The following is a 21056-nucleotide window of genomic DNA, read 5'->3' on the forward strand; positions in this document are numbered from 1 at the left end:
ATGTTCTGTATAGTATTACTTTTATCTTGATATCTATGAAAGATTTCACAATAGCCCATTGCAAAATGAAATTAGCTACATTACATCCAGATTTTTGCACATTTCTTAAAAGAATCAGAGCAATCTGCGCCTGTGTCAAGCATTTTCATACAAATCTTCCAAGACTTAATTGAATTGTTCTTCTACTACTGTATAAAAAGCAGAGTTCATGATTGATCACCCATCATTTTAAACGTGCATGTTTTTTCGTATCAGGTTAAATCTTGAATTATTGCAGAAATGGTGGCTTACTTAAAGACTGGCCCTTGCTTAAAGCAAAGTTGACAGGCCATAAAATTTGGTTGGATTTAGTGTTGAATCCAAAGACTTTGTAACATAAGGTTTGCGGTGATGGATGTATTTGTGCCCAATGCATTGACATCTCACCAGAACTGAACTGGAAAATTACAAGCTGCTTCAAAAAAAGTTGCTATTTGACTGGTAGATGTTGGAGCTTTTCACTACAAAATGGTGGAACATGTCTCACCTCTAGACTCTTGTTAAATATGTTGCCTTTCTGTCTCTCTGATTTACGGGTTTCTGGGCCTGCCACGTGAATTTGTTTCAAGTTCGGATCTTGGGCTTATTCGTCGTCCTATGTCCATAAAGATATAAATAGATTAACCATAATTATAAATTGGAAAAATAAAAATCATACTACACGTGGCGGTCAAGAAAGTTGCTTCCTTGATTTTATGTTTTCAAATCACTTGAAATGATTCAATAAGCATTAGGTTTAAACCACCTTAAAGTCACCCATAGTTATTTGTGACTTATCTTGAAACATTAAGCTTGTAGAATATTTAATGAATCCCTCAAAATTAGTTGAGGTATATACAGATGAGTAATGTTACATCCAGAGTCTTTTCTCACATATTTTCTCTCACAACTCAACGTGACAACTTTTAATTAATCAATCATAATTTATCAGATGAGACCCAAGTGAGACCCATTATAAACTAACCAATTATCGTGAGTATAAGATTTTTTGTATGCAGACAGCTCGGACACCCATGTCATAAAAATAAAAAAATATAATACTTATTAAAATCGAGATAAATATCTGTGGGTTGGAGTGCAGAATTAATCCCACCTTATATGAAGGGTCAACAGCTTTTGCTGTCGTTTCTTTGAAGCTTTTGTGGGCCTGCTGATGGTACCATCTTTCCGTGTTATAAATTGAATTCCATAATAAGTTTTGAATATATACCAAATCCACTTGCATTTCAATCTTTTAATAACCGAGAAATCATATGGGAATATCGGTGTGGTTTAGAAGCTAGGGCCATTTTTCCACTCTTTCGTTCCAGTTGTTATAACCGTCCACCATCTTTCATTCACGTATTCAATTGAAATTATTATAAAACAGTGCCGTGCTTTAGAAAATTTTACCCGCTTTAACGAACCAATCAAACGTGGCACCCAATAGCCGCCGTATCCATTAGCACCCGTCCATTAACAAGTGGATTACAGCATCTCATCAGTCGGTACCGACCACACGATTGTGGTGTACAACGTACGGCTTATACACAATAGCGAACCTCACTAACGCCGTCAATTAACGGCATAAAGTCTCCCGTTTCCTTTTTTTTTTCTCTCTCTTTCTAGTTCACTTCACTCCTCCCTCAGAATCAAATGGTTTCCTTTTCACGAACCGAATCAGACAAGCTTTCTACTTACTATTACTAGGAAACGCTAACGTTCTCAGTTTTTTTAAATACTTTTTTTCGCTAATGACGATTCAAATTATTCAATCTCGATCTTTGATGGCCTCGTTCTAGGGTTTTGATTTTCTCAACTGAACACAGACGTCTTTCTTATCCTCTATGGCAATCAGAGGCGTCGACTTCAAGTGGTTAGTTTTAATCTTTCAATACGAAGTTCTTTAAAATATATTAATATCATTTCCTTTGAGGTTTAAATGTTATAAATGAATGTGAAATTGTCTTATTGCAGGTATGATGGATTTTTCTTGTCGATGCTCGCGACAAGTGTGTATCCTTTTGATTCTTAATATTTTGTTTTAAGTTTTGATTGGTTGCCAAGAAATGTAAACTGATATTTTAGTGTTTATCTATGAATGGAGTGTTAAATGATTGTTTAGGTTTACGTAGGGTGGATTTATTGAAGTTTTATTAGTTTATGAGTGTTCTTCCTTAATGATTTTATTTTTTGCCATTAGAATCATTGTTGCAATCAATTGGAAGCGTTACCATCTTTGTACATACCCTTTGCACATATGGATCGTGGTAGGTTTCTGAAATTTGAGGAACTTAAATGGATTGAATTTTGGTTTTATGTTTAGTGTTTAGATTTGTAAGTTGAAGTTTTCTCGTGATTCATAGTTTATTGTTTATTCTTCAGGTTGATTACACTACTGTGTTTGTTTTTCGATTGTTAATGTTCGTAGATAATGGACTAGCAGCTGGAATGGGATTGTGAGTATAAGAGGTTTCTGCTAATTTGTTTGTGATTACTTTTTGGCTATCAATGTATGGAATATTTTAACATTGTTAATATTCTCTTCTATTGTAATATCTTTTTTGTAATATAGCTTAGCTGAATTTTACATGATATATCATTCTTTGACTTTACATGCTTTTAGGGATTTTGGGTGGCAGCAGAGATATGCTCGTTTCTGTGGAAGAGTAGTGGTTCTTTCAATTCTATCTCTACTGCTTTATCCATTTCTTTGGGCTTGGACTATAATTGGTACCTTGTGGTTCACACATGCAAGAAATTGTGTAAGTGTTCTATTTTCTGATTTTTGGGAGGTGTTTTGATCTGCAAATACTCTTAATGCTTGAAACAATGTCACTAAATGCTTGCAGTTGCCAGAAGAGGGTCAGAAATGGGGTTTCCTTATTTGGTTACTTTTCAGCTACTGTGGACTTCTTTGCATCGCTTGCATGTCCATGGGAAAGGTTAGTTTAGTACTCAATGTTGTGTACAGTTTCCATTTACTCATGTATAACCTAGTTCTATGCCATGAATAAGTGTTCTCTTTTTGCTCTCTCAGTCACATTTTCTGTCTTACAACAATTGACATTTTAAGCCTATAAAAGATATTGGTCTTAGATGCTTCCACTTGTGTTTTAATTCTTGTTCTTTGAACTTCAATTTGGCAGTGGTTGACACGAAGACAAGCTCACCTATTGCGTGCTCAGCAGGGAATTCCTGTTTCAGAATATGGGGTATGGTTGAAATATTTTTGCATGTGGCAGATTATTTCATATTTAACTTCCTTTTATCAAGTTCAGCTATCAATGCATTGATTAGTTCCTTTATTCCAAAATTTTGATCACCGAATAGTGTTGTTGAACTAGTTATCAAAATAGGATGTGATGCAATGGTTTTAGGTGATGGCTTTGTTTGAAGTGTGTAATCATGGTTTTATAAAGATTCATGTCTTTATTTTGTGCTATTTTTCCGCTTCATGTCAAAGATTACTATTTCATGGTTTAGTTATTATTGTAGTCCTTTTCATTTTTGTGGAGAGTATAAAAGCAATATAATTCTTTGACCATGTACCTGGCCTGCTCAATTCTGGATGTATCTGTAGTGACAAGTGCAAAAGATGTTCCAAAATTTACATTACTTCTGTTTGATAGTGCCTGGATTAAACCTCTTACTGTGATCCAGGTTTTGGTTGACATGATCCGTGTACCAGATTGGGCATTTGAGGCTGCTGGTCAAGAGATGAGAGGCATTGGCCAAGATGCTGCGGCATACCATCCTGGACTTTATTTGACTGCAGCTCAGGTAAGTACTGCATCACCAAGAGCTACAATTGACAGTTTTCTTTATTTTAATGTGATTGTTGCATTCGTTGAATATGTGAGCTGACCAAGGAGGTGTTCTTGTAATGTCTCTTTCTAAAAATTCTTATATTGTCGGCTATTCGTGCCTCTGTTTTCGTTAGCGGTTAAATATGAACTCAAGACATTGACTGACTTTCTTAGCACAGTCAGAACTTAAACCAATTTTGGGAAGTTACAATCCTCTCTTCATTTCTGTTATTGTGTTTGTGTTAGGATTTGGTTGTCTGGTGTAGGATATATTTTTCATTATTCTCACTTTCAATAGATGGGGCACTTCCTTGGTTACTTATGAGGGTGTATGAATTGCCACACTCTATTATTACATTTTGGTGCTCTAGTAAAGTAGATATTTGTGGTTGTCTTACCATACTTATTTCTTTTTGCTTACAATTCCCTCTATTAGAAGTCTTGTTAGATGTATTAATCTTACAATTTGTTCTGGATCCTGATGTTGTGCAGAGAGAAGCAGTAGAGGCACTTATTCAGGAACTTCCAAAGTTTAGGTTAAAGGCTGTTCCAACTGATTGCAGTGAATGCCCCATTTGCTTGGAAGAGTTTTATGTGGGGAATGAGGTCAGATTTCTTGTCTAATTTTATGCTTCATCTAAGTGCATGAGGTTTTACATGCCTTAAATAGTCATCAGGTTAGAATTTTTTTGTTAACCATGCAATAGTTTTTATTGGTTTCCAACTGTTTGGAGTTGTCTAGTCTTTGATGCCTTTTAGCTATATATGGTGCCATTAATTGGGATTTGCATGCTGAAAATCGTATTTCTCAGGCTTTTCACTGGTCAGAAGGTAGCTTCATGTAAAAATCTCGTCCACTTTTTGGGATTTTTGATCTGGCTCTGTAATTGCTAGAGCCCTTGGAAGAGGTAGACATTAAATTGCATTGTTAAGAATTGGAGCTATAAAACCTGGATGCAGAGGTGCACACACTTTTATACTTTAGTAGCAGTGGAAACTAGATGTAAATTATAGAATTATGGAGATGCAAGCCACCAGTCTTTCCTCAAAACTGTTTATACACATTGTTATCTTTTAAGGGCATATCATCACCTCAGTGGATATTTGATCTACTTTCGTAATTCTCTCTTTTTCTTTTAATATAATTGTATGTTTCCTATCCAAGAAAAATAAAAAAAAAATTTAGAGGGCCTATAATCATAAGTTTCTTGCTGGAAGTGGTGCAGGTTCGTGGCTTGCCTTGTGCTCATAATTTTCATATAGAATGCATTGACGAGTGGCTTAGATTGAACGTGAAGTGTCCTAGGTGCCGTTGCTCAGTCTTCCCAAACCTTGACCTGAGTGCCTTGTCCAATCTCCGCACTACCGATTCTGAACGGTCATCAACCAGTGTTGTGACAGCTAGTCGGTATGTAAGAACCCAGCCTTCTAGCCAGAGCTATCTGGTGAGGCTGCAGGGTCTTCTCCGCCCAGTCCGTACAGAAAATGCAGGATCTCCTAGTGATACTGCTTTGGAAACTGCCGAGAATGGAGGAATGTCTCCAGCAACTCAAAATCAGACGAGCATGGGGCCATTGGCTTCTGTTGAAAGAGTGTTTGCTGGTCACGCCACCCCACGTCAACACTGATCCATTTCTCAGATTCTGACTCACAATTTTTGCTACATACTCTTCTAACCGCATGCTGCAAGAAGCGAAACAGTATTTGTCCATGGCCATTGTGTAATGCTAGCAGTGGTTAATGGTAGTAGAAAAGATACATATATATATGAGTTGATCCATTGAGTGTATGGAGTAGTGACATGAGAATTGTTTATGACACCTTCAGTTCTTTTGAATCATAAACCAATGGAAATTAGATTTTTCAGTTGTATAATTGATGTCCCGGCCTCTTAATACGCCAAAATAAGAAAACGTGGAATTTCTGGGTCCATTTGATGAAAGGTCAGCTGTGAAAAACCCTTAAATGAGGCAGGACGAAATGAATGGTTGTCGTTGAAAACTTTTGATGATTTCTCTGGCCACTCACTGGTGAATTTATTTTAGAAATTTGTTTATTATTGATTTAAAAAAAAATAATAATGAATTTTGTTTATATATTAGATTTGTAATAACGTGCTAGAAAATTTATTATTCCAAAAAGGGGAACTTGAGTACTGTATCTGCATTTAAAATCTTAATCATATTTTTAACAATTTAATTTCTTTAAATAAAAAATACATAAACAAATAGATTTTTATAGCACGGCAGAGGTGGATACCAATAATTGACACGGGTCCGGATATTCTATTGAAGCCAGAACTTATCCACCCGTTGATATTTCTATCCAAATTCCAAACAACACAACCTAACAGAAACTGAAAGAAAGAGAGAGATGTTAGTGGCAAACAATGGTTTGGGCATGAATATGAATATGATTCATACAATTTCCAGGCCTTTCCACTGCTTAGATTTCTCAGTCAAGAAATCTAACAGTTTGAGTTTTGTTTTGGGTTGTTGGAGTTCGAATTCTGCTTCGTCTTCCAAAACCAAGAACTCGAAGAACCCGAAATCTTTCTGTTGTCTCTGCAGCAACAGTAACAATAGCAATACTAGTAATAACAATTCTTCTTGTTTGGATTGGGATTGGAATCGATGGACTCGCCACTTCTCTGAAATTGAACAAGCTGAGAGCTATGCTTCTGTTCTAAAGGTACTTCTCTTATTTAATTCTTTTTTATGTCTCTGTTCGTTTTCTTTGTTGCTTCTTGTTCTTTTTTCCTATTGTTTTGTTGGGTTTTGTCCTTTGAATCTCAGATTACATGTTTCATAGTTGTTCATTACTAATAGTTTAGTGGATTTTATTAGTTGATATCATCACCTCATTCAAACTGAGCAGTCTAGATATGGCTACATTGAAAACGTGACAATGATTAATTGTTCAAAGATAACTAAGAACTCTAAGTCTAAACCAGCTTACATGATACATTTTTGTTTGCTTTTTTTAACCCGAATGAATTGCTCTGCTTTGCAGTTTCAACTTGAAGATGCAATTGAGAATGAAGACTTCCAAGAAGCTGCCAAATTGAAAAAGGCTATTGCAGAAGCTACTTCAAAGGATACTGTAGCAGAAATAATGTCTCAGTTGAAGGTGTGACCTGTGAATTAGCCCCTTGAAGTAAACACCTACTGGATAATGTTTTGTTTCTTAACTTGATCTGCTGTTTCGTTCAGACTGCGATAGACGAAGAGCGCTACCATGATGCTTCTAGATTGTGTAGATATACGGGAAGTGGACTGGTAATCTTCTGGACCTTCACTTGGTATTATGTTAACAAAGATTTATTAACTTGAAGACTATTCAAGAATAGACACTTTAAAACAAAATTACTAACTTCTTATAGAAAAAACAATATTCTAGATGAATTATTGTGGAATTTGATTTTTTGTTCAGCCAAGATTCAAACCAATTGTAGTGGACTTTTCCAGTATTCTTATATTTGGAGGGCCTCTAATTTGCCTTATATTCAGTTCAGCTCCATATTTTATCTTCTCTTTTTTTTATGCTGGAACTCAATCAGCGGTTAAATAAATGGTAGATTGGGTGGTGTTCATTTTTCTCATAGAATTTGTTGGTGGCTGTTGGCCTTAGAGGGATATGATGAATAGATTCTCTGCCCAATATCTTGACACTCTTTGTTTGTGATGGCGACTATTGATGCCATTAGTTTTTCTTATGGCTTGGGCTGACTATATAGTGATATGGGGTTCTTAAAGCTGACTGCGAATGCGGTTATGTAAAACGTTTAATTAACCTTTATTGTTGTTTTGGTAGGTTGGCTGGTGGGTGGGCTACTCCAAGGATTCAGATGATCCATTTGGCAGATTAGTACACATAACACCTGGTGTTGGCAGATTTGTTGCCAGGAATTACAGTCCAAGGTATGAATCCTTTGTGGTTTTATTTAAAGTTTGATATCATCCAGAGTGTGTCAGTAATTATAGTTTGCTACAGACAGTTGGCCACTTCATCCCCTGGAACTCCCCTATTTGAAATCTTTGTCGTCAAAGATAATGAGGAATCCTATGTGATGCAGGTAAAGTTCAGATGTTCCTTTGAAGATAATAGTTTTCTGATGCCAAAAATGGCATAAACATTTGAATCCGATATTATCTGTTCACAGGTAGTATATTTGCAGCGAGCAAAGGGAAGTTCAACGAACTCTGCAAGTTCACTTTCCAAGTCCACTAAAAATCCATCAACTTCCGAAGTTGATAATGCATCTGTTGTAGATGTTCAAGGAACTGAAGTTAAAGCAGAGAGAAGTGATGACAAGGGCATCACTATTGAAGGAGCAACCGAGGAAGGGATAAAAAGTGTTATAAATTTTCTTAAGGAAAAAATTCCAGGACTGAAAGTGAAAGTTATGAACATTGATGTCACTGAGGAAGTGATGGATGGTACTGATTCTGTGAAGCAGCTGATGCAAGATGATGAGGAGACAGGATCTAGTGAGGATTCCGAAGGTGAAACTGATAACTTGGAAGGGATTCAACCTGATGGAGTTGCTCTTGAAGCAGATAATGATGCCTCAGAAGATGGAAAGGATTTGGATACAAAACTTTTTATTGGTGGTGTTGTACATAATAATGAGGATACTCCTACCAAGGATGATTATGTGCGTCTGCCAGCTGATGTTAAAGATATGGAGAGAGATTCGTTTGTGCTGCATGTTCCTGGGAGAAGTCTTGATTATGACAATGGAGAAAGTAAATTGTCTAAAGTGAAAATAGCTGCTATTGCAGCTCAAGGTGTTTCAGAACTTATGCCTTCTGAAATTGCCAAGGCATTTTGGAGTTCCGAAAAGACCTCTTCAAAGGTAAATTTGGATTTTATACGTTAAATTCAAGATTCAAGAAGTTGGGTTATTTACAAGTCTTTCTTTATCCATTTCCTATTGTTTTACTTCTAGTTGGTATCATTGGTGAGGCTCTTTAATGAATATTGGTACAAACAACGGTTTGTCGAAAGATAGTGATAGGAATCCACTCCAACAACTCAAACAATTGGGTTGGGCAATGGGTCTTCTATGGGTTTGGGTAGAACTCTCCTTGAAAAACCGGCTTGCCAAGGGAGGGTGCCCAAGCCATTTATAACCCACATGCCCACCCATTTCCCTTCCAATGTGGGATCATAACATTCTACCACACTTCCACAACCGACGTTCACGTCTGCCTCTTTATTCCAGTCGGCCTCTTTACTCCTTGGGTGACTTCATGGATCCCCTTACCTCGGGCCGATTCGCTTAAACAATTGGGCTAGGCAATGGGTCTTTTATGAGCTTGGGTAGAACTGTCCTTGGAAAATCAGCTTGCCAAGGGAGGATGCCCAAGCCATTTATAACCCACATGCCTACCCCTTTCCTTCCAATGTGGGATCCTAACATTCCACCACGCTTCTACAACCGACGTCTACATCAATCTCTTTACTCCTATCGTCCTTTTTACCCCTTGGGTGATTTTGCGGATCCCCTTACCTCGAGCCAATTCACCCTTTTTTGGGGTTACAGCCCAGGCCCAAGGTCAACCTATCACGCGTGCGTTGCCGCGTAGGCGCAGGATCATGCTCTTCTCAACCGGCGTCCACGTCGGCCTCTTTACCCCTTGGGTGACTTCGCGGATCCCCTTACCTCAGGCCAATCTGCCTTCTTCGGAGTAGCAACCCAGGCCCAAGGTCAGCCTGCCACGGTTCAACTTGCCACGTAGGCGCAGGATCATGCTCTAATACCAATTGATAGGAACTCACCCCAACAACTCAAACAATTGGGCTGGGCAATGGGTCTTTCATGGGCTTGGGTATAACTCTCCTTAGAAAACCGGCTTGCCAAGGGAGGGTGCTGAAGCCATTTATAACCCACATGCCCACTCTTTTTCCCTTCCAATATGAGATCCTAACAGATAAACAGACTTAATTCACATAATCTCATTATCTGGTGCATGAAAATATAAAAAAATTTACTGTCCTGTGCACTTTCTTGATTTCCTGTCAAGGTTTTAAATGCTTCAGCATTAGATTGGTTCATCTCATAATAACAGGAAAACTGAGATATTATTTTTATATTTCTGTAAATCTTGATAGCAGTTTGGGAAGTCGAACTTTAATGATGGGTTGATATTCATTTACTAAATTTGAAATTTTTTTTGAAGTGTGTAATCATGGTTTTTGTCATAGCTCCACCAATTGGGAGTTATGTGCTGCTTTTGATTGCAATATTGCTTTTCTTGACAATAACTAGGTTATTTGTTAACTTTTCTTAGGTTTCTAGAGATGTACGTGAAATTGTGAAACTTGCTGTCACTCAGGCACAGAAGCAGAGCAGACTATCTGAGTATACAACTTTTAGTCGAATTAGCACTTCTGAAGGCAATATAGATCCATTTGACGGTGAGTATGGTTGCATGCACGTGTATATATATACAATCTCTTCCAACATGGAATTTTGAGATCTGCTGGTTGACATGTAGGACTGTATGTCGGTGCATTTGGCCCTTATGGCACTGAAGTTGTGCAATTGAGGCGCAAATATGGTCAATGGAATGGAGAGGATGACAGGTCTTCAGATGTTGAGTTTTTTGAATATGTGGAGGCAGTAAAACTGACTGGGGACCTCAATGTTCCTGCTGGCCAGGTTTGTATCTTTTAAAAATCTTGGTGTTTGTCCTGGTTTTTGTATTCAATCATTTTAGTTTCATGCTCACGTAGTGAAGAGTTTGATTTAATCAAAACCCTTCTGGATCTTAGGTGACATTTCGCGCCAAAATTGGGACAGGCAGTCGCCTTGCAAACCGTGGGAAATATCCAGATGAACTGGGAGTGGTAATACTCTGTTCCCCCACTCTTTTTCCCTTCTTCAAAACACACACAAGTTTTCTCTCCACATAAGCATCAGAATATGTATTATTTTTTAGGAAATCCCACACCCAGGTCCATTTCATCCTTTAGCTGAACAGACACTTCCAACATTTTAATTGCATATGTGACATTGTCCTTAAAAGAAAATAAAAATGTGTCTATGTGACATTGCTGTCACCTTTTTCCAATCATTAGTTGTATGTCATAGTTTTTAGAGTTATTTAGGTATCTTTTTCTAATGACAAATAGTTTATTTAGCTTTTGGACAGTGACTTGTTTGTTTTTGCCCTTTTCTCATAACCACTTTTTGTATGATTCAACATAAAGTTACGTTTATTGTCATTTGAAATGTAAATTTAGCAATTGAGGTGCTAAATTTAATTTCAAACCCCTTTTTTTAATGATATATCTGTGAAGTAGATAAGATTGCTTAGAACTATGGACTCACAAGTTGAAATGCAGTGAATTATTGGAATTTAGGACACTCTCTTGGGCCCATCAGTTTGGTTGGATTGGAGTGTTGAGAAAATAGATTAATTGTAACAGCTCTTTTTTTTCCAGGTTGCAAGTTACAGTGGCCAAGGAAGAATAGCAGAATTTGGGTTCCGAAATCCTAAATGGGTTGATGGTGAACTGCTTCAACTTAATGGCAAGGTAATTACATTATAATTGCCCAGGATATTTGATAGCCTTTCTTCTATTATAGAAATCTTATGAGAATGTACAAGTCCACTTATTTGGCGTTTAGGATGTATTTTTGAAGAGTTTCCTTTTAATCCCACTTATGGTTTTCTGTAGGGCATGGGACCATACGTCAAAGGTGCAGATCTCGGTTTCCTTTACATTGTCCCTGAGCAAAGTTTCCTTGTGTTGTTTAACCGATTAAAGTTACCCAACTGAGCCATCTAGTTATTTTTTAATTAACCTATATATAACTTTAGAACGGGAAGAGATTGAGTATCCAAAGTTACACGTGAGTTGTTTTGTATACCGTGAATGAGAAGAGTGAGAGTTGTTATTATACCTTTCATGTTTGTAACTGCTGCCTTCCTTGTTCCACTTGTTTTGTTTCAAGTTGTATATCAGTTTTGTGAAATGACCTAAGATAGACATTAAATGGTGCAGTCTTAGAATACAGTAGACATGTAATGCTTGCCTGCTGACAGTTAAATGCAGTTACTTATGAGTGAGGTTATATTTTCTTTAAATGTTGATGGAATCATTGGTGGAATTATTGATCCAGTTTGTTGAGTAAGTATGTTGGGGCCAGTTTAGAAGCATTAACAAAATATTGATATAAATTAAGGGTGTGAATAGGGAATTAAAGGGGAAAGAGATCAGCTTTAGGATGAAAAGTAGATATGAAATTTTATGAAGTGGGAAAAAGCAAAAATTGATTGTGGTTTGTTTTAGTTGTAAAAGAAGGCATGATTTGACGAGGAGGAAACATCATCCAAACACGCTGCTATTTGACTGGTAAATGTTGGAGCTTTGTCTACAAAATGGTGGAACATGTTCCTCTAGACTCTTGTTAAAATGTGCCTTTCTGTCTCCTGATTTACGGGGTCTGGGCCTGCCACGTTAATTGTTTCAAGTTCGGACGATCTGGGGCTTATTCGCCCTTCCTATGTCTATAAAGATATAAATAGATTAACCTTAATTATAAATTGGAAAAATAAAAATCAACTACACCTAGCGGTCAAGAAAGTTGCTTCGTAGTTTACTTTCTGAGTTCAAATCACCTGCAATATTAGGTATGTAGGATATCAATGAGTCTTAAGTTTAAACCACCTTAGGTATCTATCGCATTTATGATTACCTTGAAACATTAAACTTGGTGATTGTTTAATGAGCCTCATATAATTGAGGTTATGCAGATGAATAATGTTACACTGATAATCTTTTCTCAAAACTTTTTCTACAACCTCTGACGTGACAGCTTACAATCAATGTTTAAAACCCAACCTGGGGTGAAACCGGCAAAGTTTCTGGGGCCTGGGTGACCGTCGGTCAAAACGATTGACAAAAATTTTAAAACTCAACAAACACCCCTTAAAATTACCTTCAAGTCCCTACATGTTTGAACTTTCTCAAAACAACCCCAACTGAAAATTGACGGCGACTGATCGACAACGGTGACACCCCAGATGCAACCCCAATCTTCCCTGAGATATTTCCATTAAAATCTACCCAAGATCTGGCCAAAATAGGTTCGATTTCGGTCAGATCTCCATGAAGTCGGGTGGGTATTCCAGGCCAGGTCTCATCCACCGCCGGCGCCGACAAACCTCCCCATCACCCAGGAATTACTCTCATGCTCTCCGACCAAAACCCACCTCAACCCACCCCCCGTTAGCCTAGCCAATCGCCGGAAAAATCCCATTGTTGCCGCTGCCAGGTTTTTCGATTTCTGGTCGATCTACTACCGGAAATCAACGACGCCACCACCATTGGATTCAACGGACCTTAGTCTTCAAAAGCCCTAACCTTCCGGCCCGTCGATTGTTCGTCGATCATCCTCCAAATCTTAGGGTTGGGGGTGAATCGAAAAAGTTAACCCAGCCTGGTGAAGCTGCGGTCTTGGTTCAACCGGCGGGCGGGTCGGTGTTAAAATAATGCTTACAATTGGTTAGCCATAATTTATCAGATAGGACCCAAGTAAGACCCATTATAAGCTAACCCATTGCGAAGTTGACACGTTTAAATCATGAGAGCACCATTATAAGCTACCATTGTGAGTTGACACGTTATAATCATGAGAGCAAGTTTAGAGATAAGTTTTCGTATATATAAATATATTATATATAATACTTATTAAAATCGAGATAATATATCTGTGGGTTGGAGTGCAGAATAATCCACCTTACATGAAGGGTCAACAGCTTTTGCTGTCGTTTCTTTGATGCTTTTGTGGGGCCTTCCCGTGTTATAAATTGAATTCCATAATAAGTTTTGAATATATACCCAATCCACTTGCATTTCAATCTTTTAATAACCGAGAAATCATATGGGATATCGCTGTGGTTTAGAAGTAGGGCCATTTTTCACTCTTTCGTCCAGTTGTTATAACCGTCCACCATCTTTCATTCACGTATTCAATTGAAATTATTGATAAAACAGTGCCGTGCTTTAGAAAATTTACCCGCTTTAACGAACCAATCAAACGTGGCACCCAATAGCCGCCGTATCCATTAGCACCCGTCCATTAACAGTGGATTACAGCATCTCATCAGTCGGTACCGACACACCGATTGTGGGTGTACAACGTACGGCTTATACACAAAGCGAACTCACTAACGCCGTCAAGTAACGGCATAAAGTCTCCCGTTTCCTTTTTTTTTCTCTCTCTTTCTAGTTCACTTCACTCCTCCCTCAGAATCAAATGGTTTCCTTTTCACGAACCGAATCAGACAAGCTTTCTACTTACTATTACTAGGAAACGCTAACGTTCTCAGTTTTTTAAATACTTTTTTTCGCTAATGCGATTCAAATTATTCAATCTCGATCTTTGATGGCCTCGTTTCTAGGGTTTTGATTTTCTCAACTGAACACAGACGTCTTTCTTATCCTCTATGGCAATCAGAGGCGTCGACTTCAAGTGGTTAGTTTATTCTTTCAATACGAAGTTCTTTAAAATATATTAATATCATTTCCTTTGAGGTTTAATGTTATAAGAATGTGAAATTGCTTATTGCAGGTATGATGGATTTTTCTTGTCGATGCTCGCGACAAGTGTGTATCCTTTTGATTCTTATATTTTGTTTTAAGTTTGATTGGTTGCCAAGAAATGTAAACTGATATTTTAGTGTTTATCTATGAATGGAGTGTTAAATGATTGTTTAGGTTTACGTAGGTGGGATTTATTGAAGTTTTATTAGTTTATGAGTGTTCTTCCTTAATGATTTTTTTTTTTGCCATTAGAATCATTGTTGCAATCAATTGGAAGCGTTACCTCTTGTACATACCCTTTGCACATATGGATCGTGGTAGGTTTCTGAAATTTGAGGAACTTAAGGATTGAATTTTGGTTTTATGTTTAGTGTTTAGATTGTAAGTTGAAGTTTTCTCGTGATTCATAGTTTATTGTTATTCTTCAGGTTGATTACACTACTGTGTTTGTTTTTCGATGTTAGTTCGTAGATAATGGACTAGCAGCTGGAATGGGATTGTGAGTATAAGAGGTTTCTGCTAATTTGTTTGTGATTACTTTTTGGCTATCAATGTATGGAATATTTTAACATTGTTAATATTCTTTCTATTGTAATATCTTTTTTGTAATAAGCTTAGCTGAATTTACATGATAATATTCTTTGCTTTACATGCTTTAGGGATTTTGGGTGGCAGCAGAGATATGCTCGTTTCTGTGGAGAGTAGTGGTTCTTTCAATTTACTCTACTGCTTTATCCATTTCTTGGGCTTGGACTATAATGGTACCTTGGGTTCACACAGTGCAAGAAATTGTGTAAGTGTTCTATTTTCTGATTTTGGGAGGTGTTTTGATCTGCAAATACTCTTAATGCTTGAAACAATGTCACTAAATGCTTGCAGTTGCCAGAAGAGGGTCAGAAATGGGGTTTCCTTATTGGTTACTTTTCAGCTACTGTGGACTTCTTTGCATCGCTTGCATGTCCAGGGAAAGGTTAGTTTAGTACTCAATGTTGTGTACAGTTTCCATTTACTCATGTATAACCTAGTTCTATGCCATGAATAAGTGTTCTCTTTTGCTCTCTCAGTCACATTTTCTGTCTTACAACAATTGACATTTAAGCCTTAAAAGATATTGGTCTGATGCTCCACTTTGTTTAATTCTGTTTTTTGAACTTCAATTTGGCAGTGGTTGACACGAAGACAAGCTCACCTATTGCGTGCTCAGCAGGGAATTCCTGTTTCAGAATATGGGGTATGGTTGAAATATTTTTGCATGTGGCAGATTATTTCATATTAACTTCTTTATCAAGTTCGCTATCAATGCATTGATTAGTTCCTTTATTCCAAATTTTGATCACCGAATAGTGTTGTGAACTAGTTATCAAAATAGGATGTGATGCAATGGTTTTAGGTGATGGCTTTGTTTGAAGTGTGTAATCATGGTTTTATAAAGATTCATGTCTTTTTGTGCTATTTTTTCCGCTTCATGTCAAAGATTACTATTTCATGGTTTAGTTATTATTGTAGTCCTTTTCATTTTGTGTGGAGAGTATAAAAGCAATATAATTCTTTGACCATGTACCTGGCTGCTCAATTCTGGATTATCTGTAGTGACAAGTGCAAAAGATGTTCCAAAATTTACATTACTTCTGTTTGATAGTGCCTGGATTAAACTCTTACTGTGATCCAGGTTTTGGTTGACATGATCCGTGTACAGATTGGGCATTTGAGGCTGCTGGTCAAGAGATGAGAGGCATTGGCCAAGATGCTGCGGCATACCATCCTGGACTTTATTTGACTGCAGCTCAGGTAAGTACTGCATCACCAAGAGCTACAATCGACAGTTTTCTTTATTTTAATGTGTTGTTGCATTCGTGAATATGTGAGCTGACCAAGGAGGGTTTACTTGTAATGTTCTTTCTAAAAATTCTTATATTGTCGGCTATGTTGCCTCTGTTTTCGTTGCGGTAAATATGAACTCAAGACATTGACTGACTTTCTTAGCACAGTCAGAACTTAAACCAATTTTGGGAAGTTACAATCCTCTCTTCATCTGTTATGTGTTTGTGTTGGATTTGGTTGTCTGGTGTAGGATATATTTTTCATTATTCTCACTTTCAATAGATGGGGCACTTCCTTGGTTACTTATGAGGGTGTATGTATTGCCACACTCTATTATACATTTGGTGCTCTAGTAAAGTAGATATTTGTGGTTGTCTTACCAACTTATTTCTTTTTGCTTACAATTCCCTCTATTAGAAGTCTTGTTAGATGTATTAATCTACAATTTGTTCTGGATCCTGATGTTGTGCAGAGAGAAGCAGTAGAGGCACTTATTCAGGAACTTCCAAAGTTTAGGTTAAAGGCTGTTCCAACTGATTGCAGTGATGCCCCATTTGCTTGGAAGAGTTTTATGTGGGGAATGAGGTCAGATTCTGTCTAATTTTATGCTTCATCTAAGTGCATGAGGTTTTACATGCCTAATAGTCATCAGGTTAGAATTTTTTTGTAACATGCCTAGTTTTTATTGGTTTCCAACTGTTTGGAGTTGTTAGTCTTGATGCCTTTTAGCTCTATATGGTGCCATTATTGGGATTTGCATGCTGAAAATCGTATTTCTCAGGCTTTTCACTGGTCAGAGTAGCTTCATGTAAAATCTCTCACTTTTTGGGATTTGATTCTGGCTCTGTAATTGCTAGAGCCCTTGGATAGGTAGACATTAAATTGCATTGTTAAGATTGGAGCTATAAAACCTGGATGCAGAGGTGCACCCACTTTTATACTTTAGTAGCAGTGGAAACTAATGTAAATTATACAATTATGGAGATGCAAGCAACAGTCTTTCTGCAAAACTGTTTATACACATTGTTATCTTTTAAGGGCATATATCACCTCAGTGGTATTTGATCTACTTTCGTATTCTCTCTTTTTCTTTTAATATAATTGTATGTTTCCTATCCAAGAAAAAATAAAAAAAAATTTAGAGGGCCTATAATCATAAGTTTCTTGCTGAAGTGGTGCAGGTTCGTGGCTTGCCTTGTGCTCATAATTTTCATATAGAATGCATTGACGAGTGGCAGATTGAACGTGAAGTGTCCTAGGTGCCGTTGCTCAGTCTTCCCAACCGACCTGAGTGCCTTGTCCAATCTCCGCACTACCGATTCTGAACGGTCATCATCCAGTGTTGGACAGCTAGTCGTATGTAAAACCCAGCCTTCTAGCCAGAGCTATTGGTGAGGCTGCAGGGTCTTCTCCGCCAGTCCGTACAGAAAAGCAGGATCTCCTAGTGATGCTGCTTTGGAAACTGCCGAGAATGGAGGAATGTCTCCAGCAACTCAAAATCAGACGGCATGAGCCATTGGCTTCTGTTGAAAGAGTGTTGTTGGTCACGCCACCCACGTCAACACTGATCCATTTCTCAGATTCTGACTGACAATTTTGGCTACATACTCTTCAACCACATGCTGCAGAAGCGAAACAATATTTGTCCATGGCCATTGTGTTAATGCTAGCAGTGGTTAATGGTGTAGAAAGATATATATATATGAGTAGATCCATTGAGTGTATGGAGTAGTGACATGAGAATTGTTTATGACACCTTCAGTTTTTTGAATCATAAACCAATGAAATTAGATTTTCAGTTGTATAATTGATGTCCCGGCCTCTTAATACGCCAAAATAAGAAAACGTGGGATTTTCTGGGTCCATTTGATGAAAGGTCAGCTGTGAAAAACCTTAAAGAGACAGGACGAAATGAATGGTTGTCGTTGAAAACTTTGAGATTCTCTGGCCAGTCACTGGTGAATTATTTTAGAATTTTGTTTATTAGATTAAAAAAAAAAAATGAATTTTGTTTATATAAGATTTGTAATAACGTGCTAGAAAATTTATTATTCCAAAAAGGGAAACTTGGGACTGTATCTGCACTTAAATCTTATCATATTTTTAATAATTTAATTTCTTTAATAAAAATACATAAACAAACAGATTTTTAAGCACAGCAGAGGTGGTACAATAATTGAAACGGGTCCGGAATTCTAATGAAGCCAGAAACTTATCACCCGTGATTTTTCTATCCAAATCCAAACAACCCAACCAACAGAAAACTGAAAAGAAAGAGAGATGTTAGTGGCAAACAATGGTTTTGGGCATGAATATGAATATGATTATACAATTTCAGCTTTCCAGCTTAGATTCTCAGTCAAGAAATCTAACAGTTTGAGTTTTGTTTGGGTTGTTGGAGTTCGAATTCCGCTTCGTCTTCCAAAACCAAGAACTCGAAGAACCCGAAATCTTTCGTTGTCTCTGTAGCAACAGTAACAATAGCAATACTGTAATAACAATTCTCTTGTTTGGATTGGATTGGAATCGATGGACTCGCCACTCTCTGAAATTGAACAAGCTGAGAGTATGCTTCTGTTCTAAAGGTACTTCTCTTATTTAATCTTTTTTATGTCTCTGTGCGTTTTCTTTGTTGCTTCTTGTTCTTTTTTTCGTATTGTTGTTGGGTTTTGTCCTTTGAATCTCAGATTACATGTTTCATAGTTGTTCATTACTAATAGTTGGTGGATTTTATTGTTGATATCATCACCTCATTCAAACTGAGCAGACTAGATATGGCTACATTGAAAACGTGACAATGATAATTGTCAAAGATAACTAAGAACTCTAAGTTTAAACCAGCTTACATGATACTTTTTGTTTGCTTTTTTAACCCGAATGAATTGCTCTGCTTTAGTTTCAACTTGAAGATGCAATTGAGAATGAAGACTTCCAAGAAGCTGCCAAATTGAAAAAGGCATTGCAGAAGCTACTTCAAAGGATACTGTAGCAGAAATAATGTCTCAGTTGAAGGTGTGACCTGTGAATTAGCCCCTTGAAGTAACACCTACTGGATAATGTTTTGTTTCTTAACTTGATCTGCTGTTTCGTTCAGACTGCGATAGACGAAGAGCGCTACCATGATGCTTCTAGATTGTGTATATACAGGGAAGTGGACTGGTAATCTTCTGGACCTTCACTTGGTATTATGTTAACAAAGATTTATTAACTTGAGACTATTCAAGAATAGACACTTTAAAACAAAATTACAACTTCTTATAGAAAAAACAATATTCTAGATGAATTATGTGGAATTTGATTTTTTGTTCAGCCAGATTCAACAATTGTAGTGGACTTTCCAGTATTCTTATATTTGGGGGCCTCTAATTTGCCTTATATTCAGTTCAGCTCCATATTTTATCTTCTCTTTTTTTTATGCGGAACTCAATCAGCGGTTAAATAAATGGTAGATTGGTGTGTGTTCATTTTCTCATAGAATTTGTTGGTGGCTGTTGGCCTTAGAGGGATATGATGAATAGATTCTCTGCCAATATCTTGACACTCTTGTTTGTGATGGCGACTATTGATGCCATTAGTTTTTCTTATGGCTTGGGACTATATAGTGATATGGGGTTCTTAAAGCTGACTGGAATGCGGTTATGAAAACGTTTAATTAACCTTTATTGTTGTTTTGGTAGTTGGCTGGGTGGGGGCTACTCCAAGGATTCAGATGATCCATTTGGCAGATTAGTACACATAACACCTGGTGTTGGCAGATTTGTTGCCAGAATTACAGTCCAGAGTATGAATCCTTTGTGGTTTTATTTAAGTTTGATATCATCCAGAGTGTGTCAGTAATTATAGTTTGCTACAGACAGTTGGCCACTTCATCCCCTGGAACTCCCCTATTTGAAATCTTTGTCGTCAAAGATAATGAGGAATCCTATGTGATGCAGGTAAAGTTCAGATGTTCCTTTGAGATGATAAGTTTTCTGATGCCAAAAATGGCATAAACATTTGAATCCGATATTATCTGTTCACAGGTAGTATATTTGCAGCGAGCAAAGGGAAGTTCAACGAACTCTGCAAGTTCACTTTCCAAGTCACTAAAAATCCATCAACTTCCGAAGTTGATAATGCATCTGTTGTAGATGTTCAAGGAACTGAAGTTAAAGCAGAGAGAAGTGATGACAAGGGCATCAATTGAGGGAGCACGAGGAAGGGATAAAAAGTGTTATAAATTTTCTTAAGGAAAAATAGGACTGAAAGTGAAAGTTATGAACATTGATGTCACTGAGGAAGTGATGGATGGTACTGATTCTGTGAAGCAGCTGATGCAAGATGATGAGGAGACAGGATCTAGTGAGGATTCCGAAGGTGAAACTGATAACTTGAAGAGATTCAACCTGATGGAGTTGCTCTTGAAGCAGATAATGATGCCTCAAGATGGAAAGGATTTGGATACAAAACTTTTATTGGTGGTGTTGTACATAATAATGAGATACTCCTACCAAGGATGATTATGTGCGTCTGCCAGCTGATGTTAAAGATATGGAGAGAGATTCGTTTGTGCTGCATGTTCCTGGGAGAAGTCTTGATTAGACAATGGGAAAAATTGTCTAAAGTGAAAAATCGCTGCTATTGCAGCTCAAGGTGTTTCAGACTTATGCCTTCTGAAATTGCCAGGCATTTTGGAGTTCCGAAAAGACCTCTTCAAAGGAAATTTGGATTTTATCGTTAAATTCAAGATTCAAGAAGTTGGGTTATTTACAAGTCTTTCTTTATCCATTTCGTATTGTTTTACTTCTAGTTGGTATCATTGGTGAGGCTCTTAATGAATATTGGTACAAAAAGGTTTGTCAAAGATAG

The 21056-nt window shown here is 37.3% G+C and overlaps 2 protein-coding genes and 2 pseudogenes across 9 annotated transcripts; all 4 read left to right on the top strand.

Annotated features, from left to right (window-relative positions):
- The first annotated feature begins 1369 nt into the window (after positions 1-1369).
- On the top strand, positions 1370-5684 carry LOC116136194 (E3 ubiquitin-protein ligase SIS3-like). Of its 7 annotated transcripts, none has more exons than XM_031421908.1 (10): positions 1370-1894; positions 1996-2030; positions 2222-2288; positions 2450-2477; positions 2645-2783; positions 2871-2963; positions 3168-3233; positions 3682-3801; positions 4320-4433; positions 5054-5684. In XM_031421908.1, the coding sequence occupies exons 2-10, from the start codon at positions 1998-2000 to the stop codon at positions 5453-5455; spliced, it is 1062 nt and encodes a 353-aa protein (XP_031277768.1). In that variant the 5' UTR covers positions 1370-1894; positions 1996-1997; the 3' UTR covers positions 5456-5684. The 7 variants fall into 7 exon arrangements, with proteins under 7 accessions (XP_031277768.1, XP_031277763.1, XP_031277800.1 ...); XM_031421903.1 differs by having other exon boundaries at positions 1375-1894; positions 1996-2034; positions 2404-2477; XM_031421931.1 differs by having other exon boundaries at positions 1875-1894; positions 1996-2034.
- Positions 5685-6089: 405 nt separating this feature from the next.
- LOC116135808 (protein EXECUTER 2, chloroplastic-like) lies at positions 6090-11926 on the top strand. Of its 2 annotated transcripts, none has more exons than XM_031421533.1 (11): positions 6090-6518; positions 6840-6956; positions 7040-7105; positions 7641-7747; positions 7821-7902; positions 7990-8685; positions 10169-10250; positions 10331-10494; positions 10608-10682; positions 11280-11372; positions 11517-11926. In XM_031421533.1, the coding sequence occupies exons 1-11, from the start codon at positions 6201-6203 to the stop codon at positions 11616-11618; spliced, it is 1902 nt and encodes a 633-aa protein (XP_031277393.1). In that variant the 5' UTR covers positions 6090-6200; the 3' UTR covers positions 11619-11926. The 2 variants fall into 2 exon arrangements, with proteins under 2 accessions (XP_031277393.1, XP_031277389.1); XM_031421529.1 differs by having other exon boundaries at positions 6091-6518; positions 10124-10250.
- A 2314-nt stretch (positions 11927-14240) lies between these two features.
- LOC116136674 lies at positions 14241-17720 on the top strand (annotated as a pseudogene).
- Positions 17721-18504: 784 nt separating this feature from the next.
- On the top strand, positions 18505-21056 carry LOC116136685 (annotated as a pseudogene).

The sequence above is a fragment of the Pistacia vera genome, unplaced genomic scaffold (assembly GCF_008641045.1).
Source record: "Pistacia vera cultivar Batoury unplaced genomic scaffold, PisVer_v2 Contig109, whole genome shotgun sequence".
NCBI lineage: Eukaryota > Viridiplantae > Streptophyta > Magnoliopsida > Sapindales > Anacardiaceae > Pistacia > Pistacia vera.